The sequence below is a fragment of the Dendrobates tinctorius genome, unplaced genomic scaffold (genome assembly GCF_039654945.1).
Source record: "Dendrobates tinctorius isolate UK_male_01 unplaced genomic scaffold, ASM3965494v1 ptg000098l, whole genome shotgun sequence".
Lineage (NCBI taxonomy): Eukaryota > Metazoa > Chordata > Amphibia > Anura > Dendrobatidae > Dendrobates > Dendrobates tinctorius.
In genome coordinates, this window is record NW_027361766.1 from 16,109,608 (window position 1) to 16,131,111 (window position 21,504).

At 43.9% G+C, this 21,504-nt stretch overlaps 1 protein-coding gene across 1 annotated transcript in view; it reads right to left on the minus strand.

Annotated features, from left to right (window-relative positions):
* The window catches only part of LOC141099074 (uncharacterized), a 71,749-nt gene that overhangs the window by 27,250 nt on the left and 22,995 nt on the right, over positions 1–21,504 (minus strand). The window contains exon 2 of the mRNA XM_073587125.1: positions 5,958–6,061. Within this exon, the coding sequence (XP_073443226.1) occupies positions 5,958–6,061 (104 nt within the window). The remainder of the gene's footprint in view (positions 1–5,957; positions 6,062–21,504) is intronic.

The following is a 21,504-nucleotide window of genomic DNA, read 5'->3' on the forward strand; positions in this document are numbered from 1 at the left end:
AAATTTGACCATTGTATATGTACGCCAGTCTTGATGGCATATTTTACTACAGTACAGTCAACTCATTTATCAGCATTCACCTCTTAATAAATTTGATGAATCTCCCAGCTGTGATGTGCAAAGGCAAAAACTACTAGTCAGGTAGCGTAGTACATATTGGCTGTATTTTAGGCCACCTCTGTGGTGTAAATTGAGGTTTTCAGCCTTGCTAAGCTACAATTCATTATTGTTATGCTCTACCCACTTTTCAATGTTGTAGGGGTTAACTAGTTACCGAGTTAAACATGCCAAAAGTTGCAACATGTTTCCACAACATGAACAGATTGACATGTTGCAAAACAGTCTTACAACAGAATTCTGCAAAGAAGCACCATAGTCTTTTAGATACAACAAAGTTGATCCATACTTTTAATCCAAGGAGAGTGAATGAAAGCTATGAAATTACCAATATTTCAATAAATATTTCCATCACATACCTGGGTCCCAAACGATTAGAAATTTTATGATCTATCCTGTGCATACCACATACAGCTCTGGCAAAAAATATGAGACTACCACATCCAAACCCTGTCATGGCCAGCCCAATCTCCAGACCTGAACCCCATTGAAAACCTCTGGAATGTAAATCAAGAGGAGGATGGATAGTCACAAGCCATCAAACAAAGAAGAACTGCTTAACTTTTCACGCCAGAAGCAGTGTGAAAGACTGGTGGCAAGCATGTCAAGATGCATGAAAGCTGTGATTAAAAATCATGGTTATTCCACAAAATATTGATTTCAGAACTCTGAGTTAAAACATTAGTATTTAAGACATTAGTATTCTTGTTTCTAAATGGTTATGAACTTGTTGTCTTTGCATTATTTGAGGTCTGAAAGCACTTTTCCAGGATCTCCTATTGTGACAGCACCATGGGGTTGTCCTTTCATCCTTACAGGGACAGGAAATGCACGAGAGGTTAAAGGTCCCCTCCCACACCAGTGTTTTTCCTGTCCCTGTAAGGACAGGCACGAGAGCGCCGCGGCATCCAGAAAGAAGTTTACCGGGGCCAGGAGGTTCGGGGTCCTAACTCCAACTCTTCCGGTCGGACGATGCAGGGCGGCACCCCCCTAAGGGGGTTCTCCGCCGGCTGTCCCGTGGAGCATTGCTCTGGGACTCGAGACAGCTTCCCCCCAACGCACGGCTCCCGCGTCACTTCCGGGCGCCCGTGGATGACGACTTCTGGTCGCGTAACGGAGGGCGCATCAGAACGGAGTGGGCCGGCACAGAAGGAAAGACAGGTGACGAGACGGGCCTCAAATTCCCGTCAGCGCCACGGACATGGAGACCAGGACCGGTGATCAGCCAGAGCCAGTGTCTGAGTAAGGGACACGGCGGACTGCTATACCAAAGACAGGAGCTTTAATTAAAAAAAAAAAAAACTCCTGTTCCTTATATTAGGATAAGACTACACTGACACCAGCAACATCTAGGACATCAGGCAAACCCAAATGCCCCATCTGTGCCAGCAAACTACCGGGGGCATGGAAAAAACCCCTATGTGAGGACTGCACCCTGAGGATTGTCAGAGGCGAGCAGGCCGCTTTCCTGATGGACATGCGCACAATGGTCAGAGACAAGGTCCAGGCCTCCGTCTCTGGGCTGCTACCCACTCTTCCGGCCGGTCACAGGCCAAGAGACCAAGATGGGAGTCCGATCAGTCATCGGAGGAGGAAATCCGGGGTACGGACTCCGAGGAAGAGGGCAAGATCACCTCTGAACCCCCGGAGACAGAGAAAAGATACCTCTTCACCTCAAAAGAACACGGACGAGCTTCTCAGCGCCGTGAGAAGTACGATACAAATTGAGGAGACCCCGAAAGCGCAATCCATCCAGGACACGATGTTCGGGGGATTAAGAGCCAGAATTCGTCAGGTCTTCCCAGTTAATGACCATATCCGGACAATGATCCTGGAAGAATGGGAGGACGCCGAGAAAAGACCGATTGTGCCTCGAGACTTTAAGCTGCGACTTCCATTTAACCAGGAGGACATCAACACTTGGGACGAAGTTCCTAAGATCGATTCCCCATTGGCCAAGGTGTCAAAAAAGACTTCAATTCCCTTTGAAGATTCTTCCAGTCTCAAAGAACCCATGGACAAAAAGGCCGACATGCTCTTAAAAAGAGCCGACGGTGATGACAGCAAACATAGCCGCCACATCAGTCGCTAGATCCATGCATCTATGGATCGACCATTTAGAGCAGCAGTTAAAAGAGAAAACCCCTAGGGGTGATATCCTAGAGAGCATTCCCCTGTTAAAGATCGTGGCTGGTTTTCTGGCGGACGCTCTTCTGCCGAATCCGTACGGTTTGCGGCCAGATGCAGCTCGCCGAGCCATATGGATGAAAACCTGGTCTGGTGACTACCAGTCAAAAAAATAAATTATGTTCCATACCCTTCTCAGGCAGGAAGGTATTTGGGCTGGCCTTAGCTAAGATTCTAGAGAATGCCTCGGACGACAAAAGAGGGTTTCCGGAGGAAAAACCAAAAAGGCAGTTTCCCTTTCAAAGATCCCGTCCTAACCAGAGGCAGGAATATAGAGGAAAGGGGAAATCATCTTTATGGGAGTACACGAAGGGGAGAAAAAGTAGGGCTCCCCTGTCTCGCTCTGGACAAAGTTCCAGAAGCAGGAGACAATGACACCATACCTGTAGGGGGGGGTGCCTCAGACACTTCGGAGGCATGGGAACTCAACTCCCAAAACCCATGGGTCCTCAATACAATCTCCCAGGGCTATACCCTCGAGTTCACAAACCCCCCCCCCCCAGCACGATTCGTGGTTACAAAACCCCGTTCCAGAACCCTAATAGATCCTATATGGGCAGACATAAGAGACCTGTTATGAACAGAAGTAGTGGTTCCGGTTCCAGAAATAGAGAGAGGTCAGGGCCACTATTAAACTCTCTTCACAATAAAAAAAAAAAAAAAAAAAAAAAAAAAAAAAACAATCGGGGGAAAGCCGAACCATTATAAATTTAAAACCATTAACTCAATGGGTTCGGTACAAGAGATGCCAAATGGAGTCCCTGAAAACCACCAACCCGCTAATAGACCAGAACGCTGCGATGTGCACTATAGATCTAAAAAGCGCGTATTATCACGTTCCCATCCATCCTCAGTCTCAGAGGTTCCTATGCTTCGCACTACAAAAAGGAAGCAGGTACTACCAGTTTCAGGCTCTTCTGTTCGGCTTGGCATCAGCACCTCGAGTTTTTACGAAACTGGTCGCCGAAGTTGTAGCCCACTTAAGACAGGAGGGTATAATCATTGTGCCATACTTAGACAACTTCTTGGTGATATCCCATCCAGCGTCGGAGTTAAAAGAACAACTCCTCTCAGTAATTTTCACACTCGAGAGCCTAGGTTGGATCCTGAACTAAGAAAAAAATTGGACCTGCAGCCCAGTACCCGGAAGAAATTCCTGGGAGTCATGTTGGACTCCAAAAGAAGAGTCTCATTCTTGCCGGAAGGGAAGAAACCCATCATGGACAAAGTTCGTCAGCTCGGTCGAGACCAGATTTCAATAAGAACCACGATGAAGATCCTGGGCACCCTAACAGCATGCATACCTTGCGTTATGTGGAGCCAGGCTCACACAAGAACCCTGCAAAGGGAGATCCTGACTAGATGGGACAGACGGCAGTCCTCGCTGGACAAGAAGATTCGACCATCCCCAGCTTTGAGATCATCTCTGAAGTGGTGGATCAACCACAGAAATATCAGCCAGGGGATTCCTTGGATCCTGTCTCCATGTGTGACCATCACCACGGATGCCAGCAGAGAAGGATGGGGAGCCCACCTTGAGGGAAGATACCTACAAGAAACATGGCCCAGAAACATCAGCTGACAGTCCTCAAACTACCGAGAGCTGTGAGCTGTTTGGGAGACGCTGAAAAGAAACAATTCGAGCCTACAGAACCGACATCTAAAGATCATGTTGGACAACGTGACCACAGTAGCCTTCCTACGCCACCAGGGGGGCCCAAGGCACAGGAAACTTCAGGATTTAGCAGCCCGCATCCCCACCTGGGCGGAAAACAACTCTGGTTCCCTGTCAGCAGTACACCTAGAATGCGCCAAAAACAGTATAGCCGACTATCTGAGCAGACAGGAAGTCCGGGCCACCAAGTGGGAACTGAAAGAAGAAATCTTCATAGATTTGTGCCATTGGTGGGGGACACCCCAACTGGACCTCTTCGCGACAAGAAAAAACACCAAGCTAAAAGATTCTACTCCCTCAATCCGGCGGACCATCCAGAAGAAGTCGACGCCCTGAACCAGAGTTGGGGAGGGGGACTGCTATACGGGTTTCCCCCTATCGCCATAATACCGAGGGTCCTCAGAAAGATCCAGGAGGAAGGAGCATGGGTGATGCTAATCGTACCCTTTTGGCCCAGGCGGAGTTGGTTTCCCCGCCTCAAGAAGATGGTTCAGAATGGGCCATTCCATCTACCAACGATGACAGACCTTCTTTCCCAGTGCACAGTTCTACACCCAAACCCAGGAAACCTATAACTAGCAGCATGGATCCTGAGAGGGACATCCTAAAGTCCAGAGGCCTCTCTGACCAAGTGATCTCCACATTGCAGGCCAGCCGTAAGCCTGTTACGAGGGCAATATATTGTAAGATCTGGAAGAGGTTCTGCTCAGAAAGTGGTAGTACCCCCATAGACCTGTCTGGCCCAAATATCCCTCAGATCCTGAACTTCCTACAGGCAGGATTTGATAAGGGCCTAACCTCAAGCACACTGAAAGTCCAGATAACAGCTTTAAGTACTTTCTTCAATTTCTCCCTATCCTCCCATCCATGGATAGCACGATTTCCAAAAGCCATCCAGAGATTGAGGCCCACATTAAGAAAAACTGTCCCCCTGTGGGACCTAAATCTGGTACTTAACACTCTGTGTAGGCCCCCTTATGAGCCAATATCCGAAATAGACATCTCAAAGCTCACACAAAAGACGGTATTTTTGGTACCTATCACCTCAGCCAAATGATTAGGTGAGATCCAGGCCCTCTCAGTCTAGAACCCCTACTTTCAGATCTTCGAGGACCACCTAATACTCAAACTAGACCCAGGGTTCCACCCTAAGGTAGTGTCTCCTCAGAATCTAAACCAGGAGATAATCCTACCCTCATTCTGTCCAGCTCCAAAGAATGATAAAGAAAAACTGTTTCACTCAATGGACATTAGATGTGCAGTCACCCGAGATTGGCGACAGTACTATTTATCCAGTAGGGCGGTAAAAATAAGGGTAGAAGCGCAGTCACACATACCCTGGCAAGATGGATAACATCAATTATCACCTCAGCGTACGAGGCCGAAGGGTTACCTATACCTGAAGGGCTTAGGGCCCATTCCACCAGGGCAATAGCGACGTCATGGGCAGAGAGTGTGTGGGGACCTTTAACCTCTCGTGCATTTCCCTTTCCCTGTAAGGATGAAAGGACAACCCCATGGTGCTGTCAGGATGGACTCCTGGAAATAACATTACCGGTAGGTCTAATCTCCGTTTTTTTTAATTTTGACCATTTTTGTCAGAAAAAAAAAAAAAAAAAAAAAATTGAAATTTTTGCTTGGAAATTAGGAGACATGTTGTCAGAAGTTTATAGACTAAAAGAACAATTTACATTTTACTCAAAAATATACCTATAAAGAGAAAAATCAGACAAACTGAACAAAGTGGTCTCCTAATTTTTGCCAGAGCTGTATTTTAAGGATGGGAAACCTATTAGAAGTAAAGTGTGAGCATTTACAAAGCTGTTTGCTCACTTGTCACTTCCAAACCTGGCACTGATCTCTATTCGCAGTGAGGTAGTGTTTGACACTCTTGAGCCTATGGTCAATATAGTCTTTTCATTTCGAGAAATGGAAAAAAAAAAAAAAAATAATGAATTTACCGTAGAAAGATACTTACACTAGTAGAAAATTGAAGCATAGGTCTAACTCTGGGACCAGGGCGTGATTTCAAAGTTGCAGTGCCAGAGTCATCCAGGAATGCAAATGAGTTTTGTATTTCATCTAGAAGATATGGAAAAAATAAATTTAGAAGATTTTTGGAGGCATTCAAAAATATATGTAGAACTACCTCACAGACAGGTTTCTTATTTTTGTTTTTTTCTTAAAACACTTGGTGTCCATTTTAAAAGGCTGGTCCAGTATAAAAATTGTTTTCATATGAGCTTATTAGTAACATACAACTTAATACATTTCATATCTCAAAAGGCGCCGTGATCTAGACTGTGTTTTGGGTTTGCGACAAAAAAAAAAAAAAAAAAGACTGCACAGTACTGTTCCCTTTTTTGAAGCACTGATTGGAGGCCTCCTATTTATATGCAGCTTTCCACAGACTAAGGCAATCGCCGAAACTCGCGCCAGGGCAGGCACCATTCCAGGAGGGGAGGAGTTACACCATGGGTATGTGCACATTTTTAATATAAACGATGCCGTTTTCTAGCATACATGTACACTCGTCCTATTGTTCAAGTCAAAATTACAATTCTTGCATGTGACCACATGAATTGTACATTGCATGACCAGTAATTATGTCTATCCCCTCTCCTGCTGGTATCTGCATCATATTATTGCAAGTCCCTTCCCTGTCTAACTGTTAAAGAAGTAATCCCATCAAAAAATGGTTTCCTTTTAATATATTGCAATCATGGTTTATGGCACTGTGCACTTACAATTGCTCATTTTGCCTTTCTACCCAGCTAATTCTTCTCTTTTCCATTATGTCTGTGGTTTATTTTATATTATCTGGCTGGTCATTTCCAACGCTCATGTCAACTAGCTTCCTTTCCTGTCATAAGTCAAATGGATCTCACTGAAGCAGCCCTATAGCATATAAACATGAAGAAAAGTATATAGTGGAAAATGTATAAATATCTAAAGTGATTTATAATATGGGCTGCTGTGTATATATTATATCTATATCTCACATATATATTTATTACATACACACACTCTTTGCTTTAACTGTCCAGCACAATCCAGAAAAGGACCAGCAGTTTGCAGCTGAAGGATGTACTTAATGTCAGATAATACTTAACCAATAAACTCATTGAGTGCAGTATAAGGGAAAAAAAAAAAAAAAAACATTTGCACTACATCGGAGCATGGTTAAAAGTGCATTTTTTTTTCTTAGAATTTTTTTTTAAAGTGTTTAACAATAATTGATTAGTCCTATAAACAGTTAAACAGGTGATACTTTTATGTATTGCATGCCAGGAGTCCATTGTGTATGGGGAGGCTTCACAACAGCTTTCATCAAGTTCCGCTCTCTCGTCGGAGCTCCTCCATACACAGGAGTTTCTCTGTGTTCTGTATGGCTGTGTTGCTGCTGCTGGACTCCTTTGCCATTTCCTTGCCAATAACAAAACTGGTTGAGGAGCCATATCTCCTCTAACATCTATCGAGAAGCGTTGAAACACCACCATACACAGACTGTCGGCACACCAATATTAACAGATTTTTTCAATGCTAGTCTGTATGGACACCAAGAATTTGTTAACACTGTTGGCTTATGGGGGTTACAAGTCAAAAAGGACCTACAAGGAAAGTCTCCAGAATTTAAATATCAAAGTTAAAATGTAACTTAATATTCTTGAATAAAAGACGAACAAACTCTGTACACATATATCCGCTCTTCCTGAGAGTGCACTCCAAGATGAATTCCCTAAACTCTGTACATGCCTATCAGCAGAGACTGGCACCCTAAACAAAAAATACAAGTGATGGCTCCTCTGCTCTTCGATGGCTATCCTAGCTGCCCTTATGCTGGCGAGTCATACACACAAGCCCATCTTATTCCCCTTTTTGAAGAAAGGGACAGCAACATTTGCTCTTCTCCAGTGTTCTGGGACTACTCCTGTTCTCCAAGAATTTTCAAAGATTATGGACAGTGGGTCAATAATATCCTCTACTATCTCCATCAGTACCATAGTATGTAATTCATCTGCACCTGGAGACTTGAATTAATTTATGTTAGCCAAGTGTTCCCGCACCTTCTCTCTGTTTATAGATAGAAGAATCCACACTATTCCTTCAATAGTACATTGAAGATCAATTGATGTTACCTATACTTTCTAAGAGAAAGCAGATGCAAAATAAGAATTTAAAAGTTTGGCCTTTTCAACCTCTACCACGTCACCATTTTCATCTTGTAAAAATCCTATTGCATTTTTGATTTTTCTTTTACTTAGATCATATCTCAAAAAAAACTTTTTATTGCTTGTAACGTCTCCTGCAAACCTAAATTCATTATCAGCTTTAGTAATCTGATTCGTGCCCTGCAGATTCTGCATACAGCATTATATTCTTTAGCTATGCCTCCCTCTATTTGCTAGACATTTTTCTTCCTTTTTAGCCTGAATTTAAGTTCTGTGTTCATCCATCCTGGTTTCCTTAAATGCTTCCTCTCTTTTAGGGATTGTTAATGATGCTTTGAAAATCTCATTTTATACATTTCACATCCTTCCTGGACATTCCTGTCATTAACCCCGACACGACTGGAGACATTTTTGTTTTCGAGTTTTCGTTCCCCTACAGTACAGACCAAAAGTTTGGACACACCTTCTCATTCAAAGAGTTTTCTTTATTTTCATGACTATGAAAATTGTAGATTCACTCTGAAGGCATCAAAACTATGAACACATGTGGAATTATATAATTAACAAAAACGCATGAAACAACTGAAAATATGTCTTATATTCTAGGTTCTTCAAAGTAGCCACCTTTTGCTTTGATTATGGCTTTGCACACTCTTGGCATTCTCTTGATGAGCTTCAAGAGGTAGTCACCGGAAATGGTCTTCCAACAGTCTTGAAGGAGTTCCCAGAGATGCTTAGCTCTTGTTGGCTCTTTTGCCTTCACTCTGCGGTCCAGCTCACCCCAAACCATCTCGATTGGGTTCAGGTCTGGTGACTGTGGAGGCCAGGTGATCTGGCGTAGCACCCCATCACTCTCCTTCTTGGTCAAATAGCCCTTACACAGCCTGGAGGTGTGTTTGGGGGTCATTGTCCTGTTGAAAAATAAATGGTCCAACTAAATGCAAACCAAATGGAATAGCATGCCGCTGCAAGATGCTGTGGTAGCCATGCTGGTTCAGTATGCCTTCGATTTTGAATAAATCCCCAACAGTGTCACCAGCAAAGCACCCCCACACCATCACACCTTCTCCTCCACGCTTCAAGGTGGGAACCAGGCATGTAGAGTCCATCCGTTCACCTTTTCTGCGTCGCACAAAGACACGGTGGCTGGAACCAAAGATCTCAAATTTGGACTCAGACCAAAGCACAGATTTCCACTGGTCTAATGTCCATTCCTTGTGTTCTTTAGCCCAAACAAGTCTCTTCTGCTTGTTGCCTGTCCTTAGCAGTGGTTTCCTAGCAGCTATTTTACCATGAAGGCCTGCTGCACAAAGTCTCCCCTTATCAGTTGTTGTAGAGATGTGTCTGTTGCTAGAATTCTGTGTGGCACTGACCTGGTCTCTAATCTGAGCTGCTGTTAACCTGCGATTTCTGAGGCTGGTGACTCAGATGAACTTATCCTCCGCAGCAGAGGTGACTCTTGGTCTTCCTTTCCTGGGGTGGACCTCATGAGAGCCAGTTTCTTTGTAGCGCTTGATGGTTTTTGCCACTGCACTTGGGGACAATTTCAAAGTTTTCCCAATTTTTCAGACTGACTGACCTTCATTTCTTAAAGTAATGATGGCCACTCATTTTTCTTTACTTAGAATTTGTATTATGGCAAGAAAAAAAGCAGCTAACAGTCTATTCAGTAGGACTATCAGCTGTGTATCCACCATACTTCTGCACAACACAACTGATGGTCCCAACCTCATTTATAAGGCAAGAAATCCCACTTATTAAACCTGACAGGGCACACCTGTGAAGTGAAAACCATTTCCGGTGACTACCTCTTGAAGGTCGCCAAGAAAATGCCAAGAGAGTGCAAAGCAGTAATCAAAGCATATTTTCAGTTTTTTCACTTTTTTGTTAATTATATAATTCCACATGAGTTAATTCATAGTTTTGATGCCTTCAGAGTGAATCTACAATTTTAATAGTCATGAAAATAAAGAAAACTCTTTGAATGAGAAGGTGTGTCCAAACTTTTGGTCTGTACTGCATCTCCCAGAGCCATAGTTTTTCATTTTTCCGTCAATGTGGCCATGTGAGGGCTTGTTTTTTGCGGCACAAGCGGTACTTTTGAATGACAACATTGGTTTTAACATATAGTGTACTGGAAAACAGGAAAAAAAATTCCAAGTGCGGTGAAATTGCAAAAATTTTTACTTTTGGCATGCTTTAATAGACTCCATGGGAGACTAGAAGCGGCCATAACCCAATCGGCTTTGCTACATACAGACGATCAGATTGCCTGTAGGTAGCAGAATTGCCGACTTGCTATGAGCGTTGTCCACCAGGTGGCGCTAATAGCAATCAAGCAGTGACAACCATAGAGCTCTGCAAGAGACCTCTGGTTGTCATGCCAACCCATCAGTAACCTGTGATCACGTGACGGGGGTCACCGATGGGCATATTATATATGAATAATCGGGCTCAAACTTGCATAAAACTGCCGTATCATGTCTAAAAGAAAGTACACAATGTGTGTCACTGCAGTACTGGGAAGGGGGAAGTTTTTTCCTATAGCTGTACCAAAACAAAAGTTTGCAATATGTACTGTACTAATATACATACACTTACGTTCAATGCATCTGATAAGGATTGTCAAGTCAGCACTTATTGGCAGCTTTGAGACCAAGCGCATCTTCTGGTCTGATGGAAGGAATGCAGTGTATGCACATTCCAGGCTGTCACACCCTGGAGCCCAAGCTGTAAACACCAAAGAGTCAAACTGGACATTCTTGGAGTGGAGAAGCCAACAAAGATTGCATTCATTCACCACTTTTATTTTGTTTAATCAGCTAGCCATTTCATATATAGCAGCAACGAGCAGTGGGCTCTGTCATGATGGATGGAAAGATTGAACCTTCATGGTCAGTGCTGCCGCCAATACCAACCAATTCTTACTATATATTCCCAAAGCCTATTTCTGTAGCCAACAAGTTTTCATCCATAAAGGTCTATTTTTCTTAGAAGTGGCAGTTCTTAGATACTTTCCAAGAACTACTTTTTGTGGGAAGCGATTTTAAAATAGTAGAACAAATCATCACAATTTCTAAAAGAGGTCATGAAATTCAAACGAATATAAATTAACTTAATTTATCCCAGATTGCCATTAGCACCGCCCCATGGTCAGAGCTCATAGCAAGTGAGCATTTCTGCTACACAGGTGATCAAAACAAAAACTGACTGAGGAAGGAAGGGGTTAAACACTTATTCCTGAGGGCGCATATCCATCTCAAAAAAAAAAAAAAAAAGTCCCAATTTTGGTCCAGAAAAGTGGGAGGAGTGTCATGCGAGTAAAATCAGATTTTTAACAAAACTGCATTTTATGCTTAAATTGTATTATGTTTTCTAATATTTACATTCCTTAGTGATCTGGAACATTTAAGTGTGTCAAACATGCAAAAGAATAGAAAATCAGGAAGGGGGCAAACACTTTTTCAAACAACTGTATATAGGATGCAATAGTATCGTTTTCTAAGAGGTTAAAAACCTGTGTATACACAGCTTGCACGTTTCATGCAAACAAGCTTCAGATATCTTGTTATGCATGCGAGAAATTAACCAGCAGAGAATTTATGATAAAAGGTGTGGCCGCTACAGAGGATTCACTAGTTTTCAGGTTTCATATAAAATGCCTGTCGCCAACGCCTCAAAAAGAATGCCTCATAATGGGTGTATGTAGGAACACCTACAGTGCTGAATCTGCCATTAGGCATTTCAATCTAGCATCACAGAACAATGCATTGAATAAAGAATTGCTTTTAGACAGTCAAACCATAGGAGTGTTAAAATCTCCCTGTGTTCAATGCAGAAAGAAGAGGAAAAAGGAAACCAGATACAAATTGTGATTTAAAAAAAAAAAAAAAAAACCCGAAAAACTGCCTAGTTCATAGCACATTGCTTCTGGGACCGAATGTCTGTACATACAAAAAAAAAAAAAAAAAAAAAAAAATCTGCATGAAATCAGATTCAAATTACAATGCAGCAAGGTGCCTATGAGGTGGGAGCTGATTTCTGGTGGCGGTGTGATGATCTATTGGGCTGCAAAGGGCCAGCGTTAGGAGCAGGCAGACTAGGCAGCAGCCTAGGGCCCCTGCTCTCCCAGGGGCCCCCAGTCAGTGGTGTGCCACTAATATCGGCACACCACACATCCGCTATGGGGCCTATGAGTCATGGGGCCTGCCCTGGCACTGCCGCGCTCCCCACATTCAACTATATTAGCATCATAGATGCCTATACATTTGAAAGCAATAATGGAGGAGAAAGAGTCAGATGACGCTTCTTCCCCCATTCATACTATAAGGACTATAAGGGTACATTATACTATGGGGAGTGCATTGTACTACATAGAGGACTAAGAAGTGCATTATACTATATGGAGGACTAAGGGGCAAATTATACTATATTGCGTACCATAAGTTGCATTATACTATGTGGCGCACTATGGGTGTATAGTATATTGTATGGAGCACTATGGCGTGTGTATCATACTGTATAGAGGACTATGGGGTATGTATTATACTAAACAAGCAATGTGCTGCCTCTTCATTGAGCGATTGGATTATTTATGCAGAAAAATAAAATCATTGTTCTCAGCAGCACATCGCCCGGTGAAAACTGCAGATGTGCTGCTGATAAGATACTGTATAAGGACAGAGTGATGTACCAGTCATCATTCTGTGCCAGTCATTCATCCTCGGCGGTGTAAAGAGGCCGGGAAACAAGCATCAAACGACTTCACTATTGTCGATCTTGCTCATTTAACAGCCTGAACTCAGTGCATGTAAATACAACCAAAAGGTTTCTGCGTGATGGTGTAAGGAGGAAGGCCTGGCTGTGGGTATCTGTGCGGAGCTGGGTCTGGAACTGTTGAGGCTGCATCCCTTGTTTCCCGGGGGAAGACAAAAAGGACTGGACCTCTGACCTGGAAGCTGGGGGGCACGGTGACAGAGGTAAGGTGGGTGCACAGCGGGCTCTGGGGGGGAGGGTGCGCAGTCAGGCTGCAACGACACGCGGCCGATCTGATGCCGGGACGCTGCCAGAGCCCGCCGCAGTAATAAGGAAAAAGCCGGGAGCCCTGTTCAGCCAAGCGTCACACACCAGCCTAAGAGTCAGGGCAAAGTTCAGGACGGTTTGCTGCTGCCCTCGTCGTCAGACCATGGTCTGCAGGACTCCGTTGGAGGAACCTCGCGCCAGCTGTTGTCGGTGCTTCAGTCTTGGTGGGAACAGGCAGCACCGACAGAAGTGCAGCGCGCCCGGTAGCTGGCGGAGAGCGAGGTGCCATGTGCTTCGTGACCGTGAGTAGAGCGCACGTGCCGCAAAGAGAGAAATCTGGTACGGGACAGACACTTGCGCCCTGATTCTGCCAGTGTATATTGCCAAGCCACATTGGGCTCATACAGAACTGTGTCCCGCACCCTTGTCAGCCACCGCAGCATATGGACTAGGGGCTCAACGGAAGGTACTGAAGACCGACCACTGTCACCAGAAGACGGACCACCGTTGCCAGCTGAACCTTCCTGTACCAGCACCGCACCAGCCGTTGTTGGTGTCATCACCTACTCCGTAATTGCCACGGTCTGGAAGAAGACTGACAGCTAAGTTGATCTAACCCGAACTGCCACCATCTTTACCCCTGTTTTGCATTGACTGTGCACATCTTTTTGCATCCAAACTGTTTTTGTCCTCCATTTAACTGTTTGCCTCCCTGCGTGGAGTATTCCCCTGTTAAGTTAAATTGTTAACCCTTGCTCTGCCTCCTGTCTGTCACTGCATCCCGCAACCTGCTCACAATGGTGCAATATGTGAGCATTTGGGGCCCCATTTTAAACTTCTGCCCAGGGCCCCTCTGTTTAAAACTTGCCCTGGCCACAAAGCAGTCATGTGCTTGATACTTTGAGATGACCCCATCAGGGACCTATTTTTTTTCCTGCACTACTTGCTTTCTAAAGCCTGTGGTACACTGTCTTTTGATAGCTACGAAAGGCGTTCAGTCAGTGTGTTATGGTGATCTGACAGGGAATTTGCAACTCAGTGTCTTTTTGGAGTTACAGCAGATTTATGACCACTGATGACAGCAAAGATGAATGTGCAGAAAAAGAAAGTGCTTGAAAAAGAAATAGATACATTTTTTTTTTTAATGAAAACCATACTGCAATAATACTTAGACGCAAATACAAGCATTTAAAAAAAAAACAGGATGCACCTCTTCATTAAAAGTTATTCCATAACTACAGGCCATTATTAAGGAACAAACTGTGCTTTACTCATCTTCCACGAGTCCACCGGTGAGTCTCGATGCTAATTCAAGTGTCTGGCTTCGGCTATGGCACTTGAGTGACGTCAATAGTGCAGCAGCCAGTAAGGCAATGGCTCTGACAGGCCCCACTCGCTGAAGTGTCCCCAAAAATGAACCACATAACACATTTGTCTCCTTTTTGATAGGACATTTTAAGAGCAAGTTGGTTTTACAAGGAACCCAGAACCACAGAGTAAGATTTCTCACATTAAAAGTAATTGATAATTAGCCAGCCCATTTTATCAGTACTGGTTGAGAATGGTGTGAAAATGTCAAATCTAAATTTTTCAGGCTTTTGAAAGTATTGTGTGTTTTCTGGTGTAAACAGCCCCTATGCATAGCTCCCAACCGTCCCGATTCTCACGGGACAGTCCTGTTTTTTTTTTTATCCCCCCCCACCCGTGTCCTGCCCAGGATGCTATTTTTCCAGCACTGAACTGAGCCGCCACGTCCCCCATGCAACGACCCCATCCTCGCCGTCCCAGAGACCCACTGCAGCCTGCAATGATATGGCTGGGCTGATCTGTGGCTGTGCGGACAGGACCTGTGATAAGGTCACAGGAGGGGGAGGAGTCAGGGGTCACATGATCAGGGGCCTCCGGTATCTGCACTCTGCAGGACTCTGCTGTGCTGGTTGTCATGGCTGGATGAGGTAAAGTTTCTGTGTGGGGTCAGGAGGGGTTTACAGTGTGGATGTAGCAGAGCCACGTGTGCAAGGTGTATGGAGCCGAGCCACGTGTGTGCAAGGTGTACAAAGCAGGCTTTTCCCACAGACAGTACATGGCGGAGCCCTGAGGAGCACTTTAAAACTCGCACATGACGTTCCACCGGAAGTTATGTGCTGGAAGCTGACCGGAAATGAGGCAATTTCATGAGGAAATTGTGATGGAACCATGGACGCACTTCAGGGAATGCTTCAGATCCATCACCATGTCCTCCTCTGACAGCACGGACAGCGGGATCACCTTGGAATCAGGGATGCCGGCCATGTGAGCGGATCATGATATGTCCTGCACCGGGAGGCTCAGGTGGGCATTACCATGGGAGCCAGGCTGCTATAGTATCTTTACAGAATCTTCCCATCTCTGTTCTCTTCCCCTCACTGTTCTCTCTTCCTCAGTACCTGTCAGTATGCCCACAGTACAAGCCACTGTGCCCTCAGTACCAGTCAGTGTGATCAGTAGTGCTAAATGGGTGCGGTTGGGCGTGGACATGGGTGTGACTAGTGGTAAAATTGGTGTGGTTGGGGCGTGGCCTAAAATTTGCCACGGCACGTGCAGCGCACAGCAACCTTTGTACCTCTTTCCATTCTTCAAAATTTGGGAGGAATGCCTTTGTTATTACTCCCCCGCAAGAGTTCTTGGACAGTCAGGCTGGTATCAAAAGTCCAAGTTTGATTACATATAAGATGCTGTGATTGTGGAGTTCTGGGCCAGTCTTCACTCGGATAGTGTACACCTTACATATATTTTAGGTATCCATGGTTACGACCACTGACAGTGACAATTAGCTAGTTGCTAGTGGTCGTAACCATGGATACGCAAAGTCCTGCAATGCCTGCACATGGGGAAAGACTTAGCAAATTAGAAAAACTATCCTACATTTTCAATTGGAGGTATTTGCTAACATTATTACTCCTACTACATATTGGGATAGGATCTTGCAGATGGGAATACCCCTTTAAGGATGCGTTTACATGCTGTAGTTTTAAACTGCAGCAGCCTTGTGCCACTGCAGTCTCTTCCTTGCACAATAATTTAATGTTAAGGCAAAGACACCATTTCCCTGCAAGAGTAAGTGATTGTGCAGGGGAATAATATAAAGACCGCAGAAACACAGAGCAGCTTCTATTTAAAACCACAGAATGACCGCTGTATGGGAATACAGACTGAGGGTTTGTCTTTAACTCACAATTCCCCAATAGAGCATTTGAAAATTGAAATTCTAGAAATTCTAGAGACACCTGGCACAATGTGTCAGGGGTGGTCACGGACCGCCCCCGACATGTTAACCCCTGACACACCGCGATCAAAACAAGATTGCAGTGTAGCGGGGGTTAAAGGAAGCATCGGCAGGGAGGGGGCTCCCTCCGTGCTTCCCTGCGACCCCCACAGCAGCGCAATGTGCAGCGCCGCTGCGGGAGGGGGGGGGGGGGGGGGGGGGTCGCCTTCCATGCAGGTCCCCGGATCCAATATGGCGACGGGGACCTTCGGGGGCCTGCAGGGAGCTGGCTTCATCACTGCCTGCAGAGCGCAGGCATGAGGAAGCCTGCAGCAGTGCCTGTGACAGATCGCTGATCTGTCACAGGAGAGTGATGTCCCCCATGGGACATTATAATAAAGAAAAAAATAAATAAAGTGTAAAAATAATTAACCCCTTAATGTCCAATGACTGACAGTCCGTCATTAGACATATCCCCTGCTTTGATGAGGGCTCCGACGCTGAGCCCGCATCAAAGCCAGGACATGTCAGCTGTTATGAACAGCTAACATGTGCCCGCAATAGGAAATGACCTCATCGCCGACCCCCGTCATGTTATCGGGGGTTGGCGTGATGTTGCCTGGACAACCAGAGGTCTCTATGAGACCTGTATGGTGGTTACTGGCATATGGCTTTCAGCGCCACCCGGTGGTCAGCGCTGAAAGCACAGGAGTAAATTTGCTACATATGGGCGATCTGCTCATCGCCCATATGGAGCAGAGCTGATCGGGTTGCGCATGCTTATAGCCTCCTATGGAGGTTATTTAAGCATGCCAAAAGTAAAAAAAAAAAAAAAGTTTAAAAATAAAAAACCTAAAAGTTCAAATCACCCCCCCTTTCGCCCCAATCAAAATAGTAAAAAAAAAAAAAATCCCACATACACATTAAGTATCGCCGCGTTCAGAATCGCCCGATCAATAAAAAAAAAAAAAAAAAAAAAAAAGCATTAACCCAATCGCTAAACGGCATAGCGAGAAAAAATTCAAAACGCCAGAATTACGCTTTTTTGATCGCCAAGACATTGTATTAAAATGCAATAACGGGCGATCAAAAGAACATATCTGCACAAGTGTGGTATCATTAAAAACGTCAGCCCGGCACGGAAAAAAAAAGCCCTCACCCGACCCCAGATCATGAAAAATGGAGATGCTACGGGTCTCGGAAAATTGCGCAAATTTTTTTTTTTTTAGCAAATTTTGGAATTTTTTTTTCATCACTTAGATAAAAGAGGACATAGACATGTTTGGTGTCTATGAACTCGTAATGACCTGGAGAATCATAATGGCAGGTCAGATTTAGCATCTGGTGAACCTAGCAAAAAAGCCAAGCTAAAAACAAGTGTGGAATTGCACTTTTTTTGCAATTCCACCACACTTGGAATTTTTTTCCCGTTTTCGAGTACACGACATGGTAAAACCAACGGTGTCATTTAAAAGTACAACTTGTCCCGCAAAAAATAAGCCCTCACATGGCCATATAGACGGAAAAAAAAATAAAAAAAAGTTATGGCTCTGGAAAGAAGGGGAGCGAAAAACGAATGCGAAAAACCTCCGGTCATTAAGGGGGGGGAAGAAAAAAAAAAAAAAAAAAAAAAAAAAAAAAAAAAAAAAAAAATTTAAATTCCCTAGTATTCATTTTTTGAAAATAAAACAAAAAAAATAAAAAGTACACATATTTGGTATCGCCGCATCTGTAATGACCCACCCTATAAAACTTTCATTAGTTAACCCCTTTAGCGAACCCCTTAAAAAATAAAAAACGAAGCAAAAAATAAATCATCATACCGCCGAACAAAAAGTGCAATAACGCGCGATCAAAAAGACGCATATAAATATCCATGGTACCGCTGAAAACGTCATCTTGTCCCGCAAAAAATGAGCTGCCATACAGCATCAGCGAAAACATAAAAAAGTTATAGCTCGCAGAATAAAGCGATGCAAAAATAATTATTTTTTATATAAAATGGTTTTCATTGCATAAAAGTGCCAAAACATAAAAAAAACAAATGAGGTATCGCTGTAACCGTACTGACCCGAAGAATAAAACCGCTTTAACAATTTTACCGCATGCGGAATGGTATAAACGCACCCCCCAAAAGAAATTCATGAAACGCTGGTTTTTGTTCATTCTGCGTCCCAAAAATCGGAATAAAAAGCGATCAAAGAATGTCACGTGCCCGAAAATGGTGCAAATAAAAACGTCAACTCGTCCCACCAAAAATAAGACCTCACATGACTCGGTGGGTCAAAATACGGAAAAATTATAGCTCTCAATATGTGGTGATGCAAAAACTATTTTTACAATAAAAAGCGTCTTTTAGCGTATGACAGCTGCCAAAAACAAAAACCATCCATATATAATAAATGAAATCCCCTTTATCACACCCTTAGTTAGGGAAAATAAAAAATCATTTATTTCCATTTTCCCATTAGAGCTAGGGTTAGGGCTGGAGTTAGAATTGGGGGGTTTCCACTGTTTTGGCACATCAGGGGCTTTTCAAACACGACATGGCTTCCGATCTCAATTCCAGACAAAAAAGTTAAATGGCGCTGCTTCCCTTCCGAGCTCTAACATCTGCCCAAATAGTGGTTTACCCCCATATATGGGGTATCAGCGTACTCAGGAGAAATTGCACAATAACTTTTGGGGTCCTGTTACTCTTGGGAAAATAAAAATTGGGGGTGAGAAGATCATTTTTGTGGAAAAAATGATTTTTTTTTAATTGTACGGCTGTACGTTATAAACTTCTGTGAAGCCCTTGGGGGTTCAAAATGCTTACCACATATCTAGATAAGTCCCTTGGGTGGTCTAGTTTCCTAAATGGGGTCACATGTGGGGGGTTTCCACTGTTTAGGCACATCAGGGGCTCTCCAAACGTGGCATGGCGTCCAATCTGAATTCCAGCCAAATTTGCAGTGAAAAAGTCAAACGGCGCTCCTTCCCTTCCGAGCTCTGCCATGCGCCCAAACAGTGGTTCTCTCCACATATCAGGTATCGGCGTACTCAGGACAAATTGAAAAATAACTTTTCCAGTCCAATTTCTCCTGATACCCTTGGTAAAATAAAAAAATTGAACCTGAAGTAATTTTTTTTGTGAAAAAAAGTTAAATGTTCATTTTTATTTTTTTTTTTTAAACATTCAAAAAATTCCTGTGAAGCACCTGAAGGGTTAATAAACTTCTTGAATGTGGTTTTGAGCACCTTGAGGGGTGCAGTTTTTAGAATGGTGTCACTTTTGGGTATTTTGTATCATATAGACCCCTCAAAGGGGCTTCAAATGTGATGTGGTCTGTAGAAATAAAATGGTGTTGTAAAAATGAGAAATCGCTGGTCAACTTTTAACCCTTATAACTTCCTAACAAAAAAATTTTTGGTTCCCAAATTGTGCTGATGTAAAGTCAACATGTGGGAAATGTAACAAGTTTTTTTGAATGCCATATCTCTGATTTAAGAGCATAAAAATTCAAAGTTGGAAAATTACAAAATTTTCGCCAAACTTCCATTTTTTTCACAAATAAACGCAAGTTATATGAATGAAATTTTACCACTAACATGAAGTACAATATGTCACGAGAAAACAATGTCAGAATCACCAGGATCCATCTAAGCGTTCCAGAGTTATTACCTCATAAAGGGACAGTGGTCAGAATTGTAAAAATTGGCCTGGGAATTAACATGCATACTCCCAAGGGTGGTTAAGGGGTTAATGTAGAAGGGACGTGCATCCAAGCAATATCCCTACTTTAGAACAAATATCAAATATAAATGCATGCATAAAAACGGTAATTAGACCTACCGGTAATTGTGTTTCCAGGAATCCATCCTGACAGCACACCTGGAGGACGTCCTTCTCATCCGCAGTGGGACAGGAAACCACGAGCGTTTAAAGGGCTCCTCCCCTTACCATCCCACAGTGATTTCACAAAATAACACCTCTGGATGGATTCAAACAAAAAATTTTATTTAAACCAACATTCTCCATACACATGTTACATCACAATTGCATGGATGCGTTTGTCGGGGAGGGAACTAATAGTGCTGTCAGGACGGATTCCTGGAAACACAATTACCGGTAGGTCTAATTACCGTTTTCCAGGTCACCACCTGACAGCACACCTGGAGTAGTACCAAAGAATATTGGTCTTAGGGTGGGACTACCACGTGGAGTACCTTTCTCCCAAATGCCAATTGTGCGGAGGCCACGTCTAACTTATAGTGTTTAGAGAACGTACTGAGACTGGCCCAAGATGCGGCTCTGCAGATTTGTTCTGCCGAGGCTCCACCCCTCTCTGCCATGATGTGGCCATGGCCCTAGTTGAGTGGGCTCTAAGACTCCCCGGGGGGCTCTGACCCTGTGCTCTATACGTTGTGCTAATAACGGATTTAATCCACCTTGCTATTGTGGATTTTGATGCCTTTTTACCCTTATTAGGGCCTCTAAACTGGACAAAGAGGTTACTATCCTGCCTCCAGGGCCTGGTTGCGTCCAGGTACCTGAGCACTGTTTCCCTGACATCCAGGTTATGGTAAGCTCTCTCCTTGCTATTTTTAGGAAACTGACAAAATGAGGGGAGCACTACCTCCTGATTCATGTTCGAGTCTGAGATCACCTTGGGGAGAAAAGCCGGGTCGAGTTTTAGGACTAACCGGTCGTCGAATATTTGTAAGTAGGGATCTTGAACCGATAGGGCCTGAAGTTCCCCCAATCTTTTGGCTGACGTAACTGCCACTAAAAATGCTGTCTTCAGAGAGAGGTTACCGATAGTTATTTCTACCCCTAGCTGGTATGGCTGTCTACATAGCGCGTTAAGGACTAGGTTAAGGTCCCAAGGAGGAACGGTCCTTCTTATCAAGGGCTTAAGTCTCTGCACGGCCCTTGAAAACCAGGCTATCCAGGGGTGAGCCGATAGGGTTGTGTCATAGAACACGCTTAAGGCCGAAATCTGCACTCTCAGGGTGCTGGGTAGGGTGACCGGATCTCATATGGGGGGGAAAAAAAAAAAATGTCAGAATCTTGTTCGTCTGGACCCCACAAAACGATTCCCCTT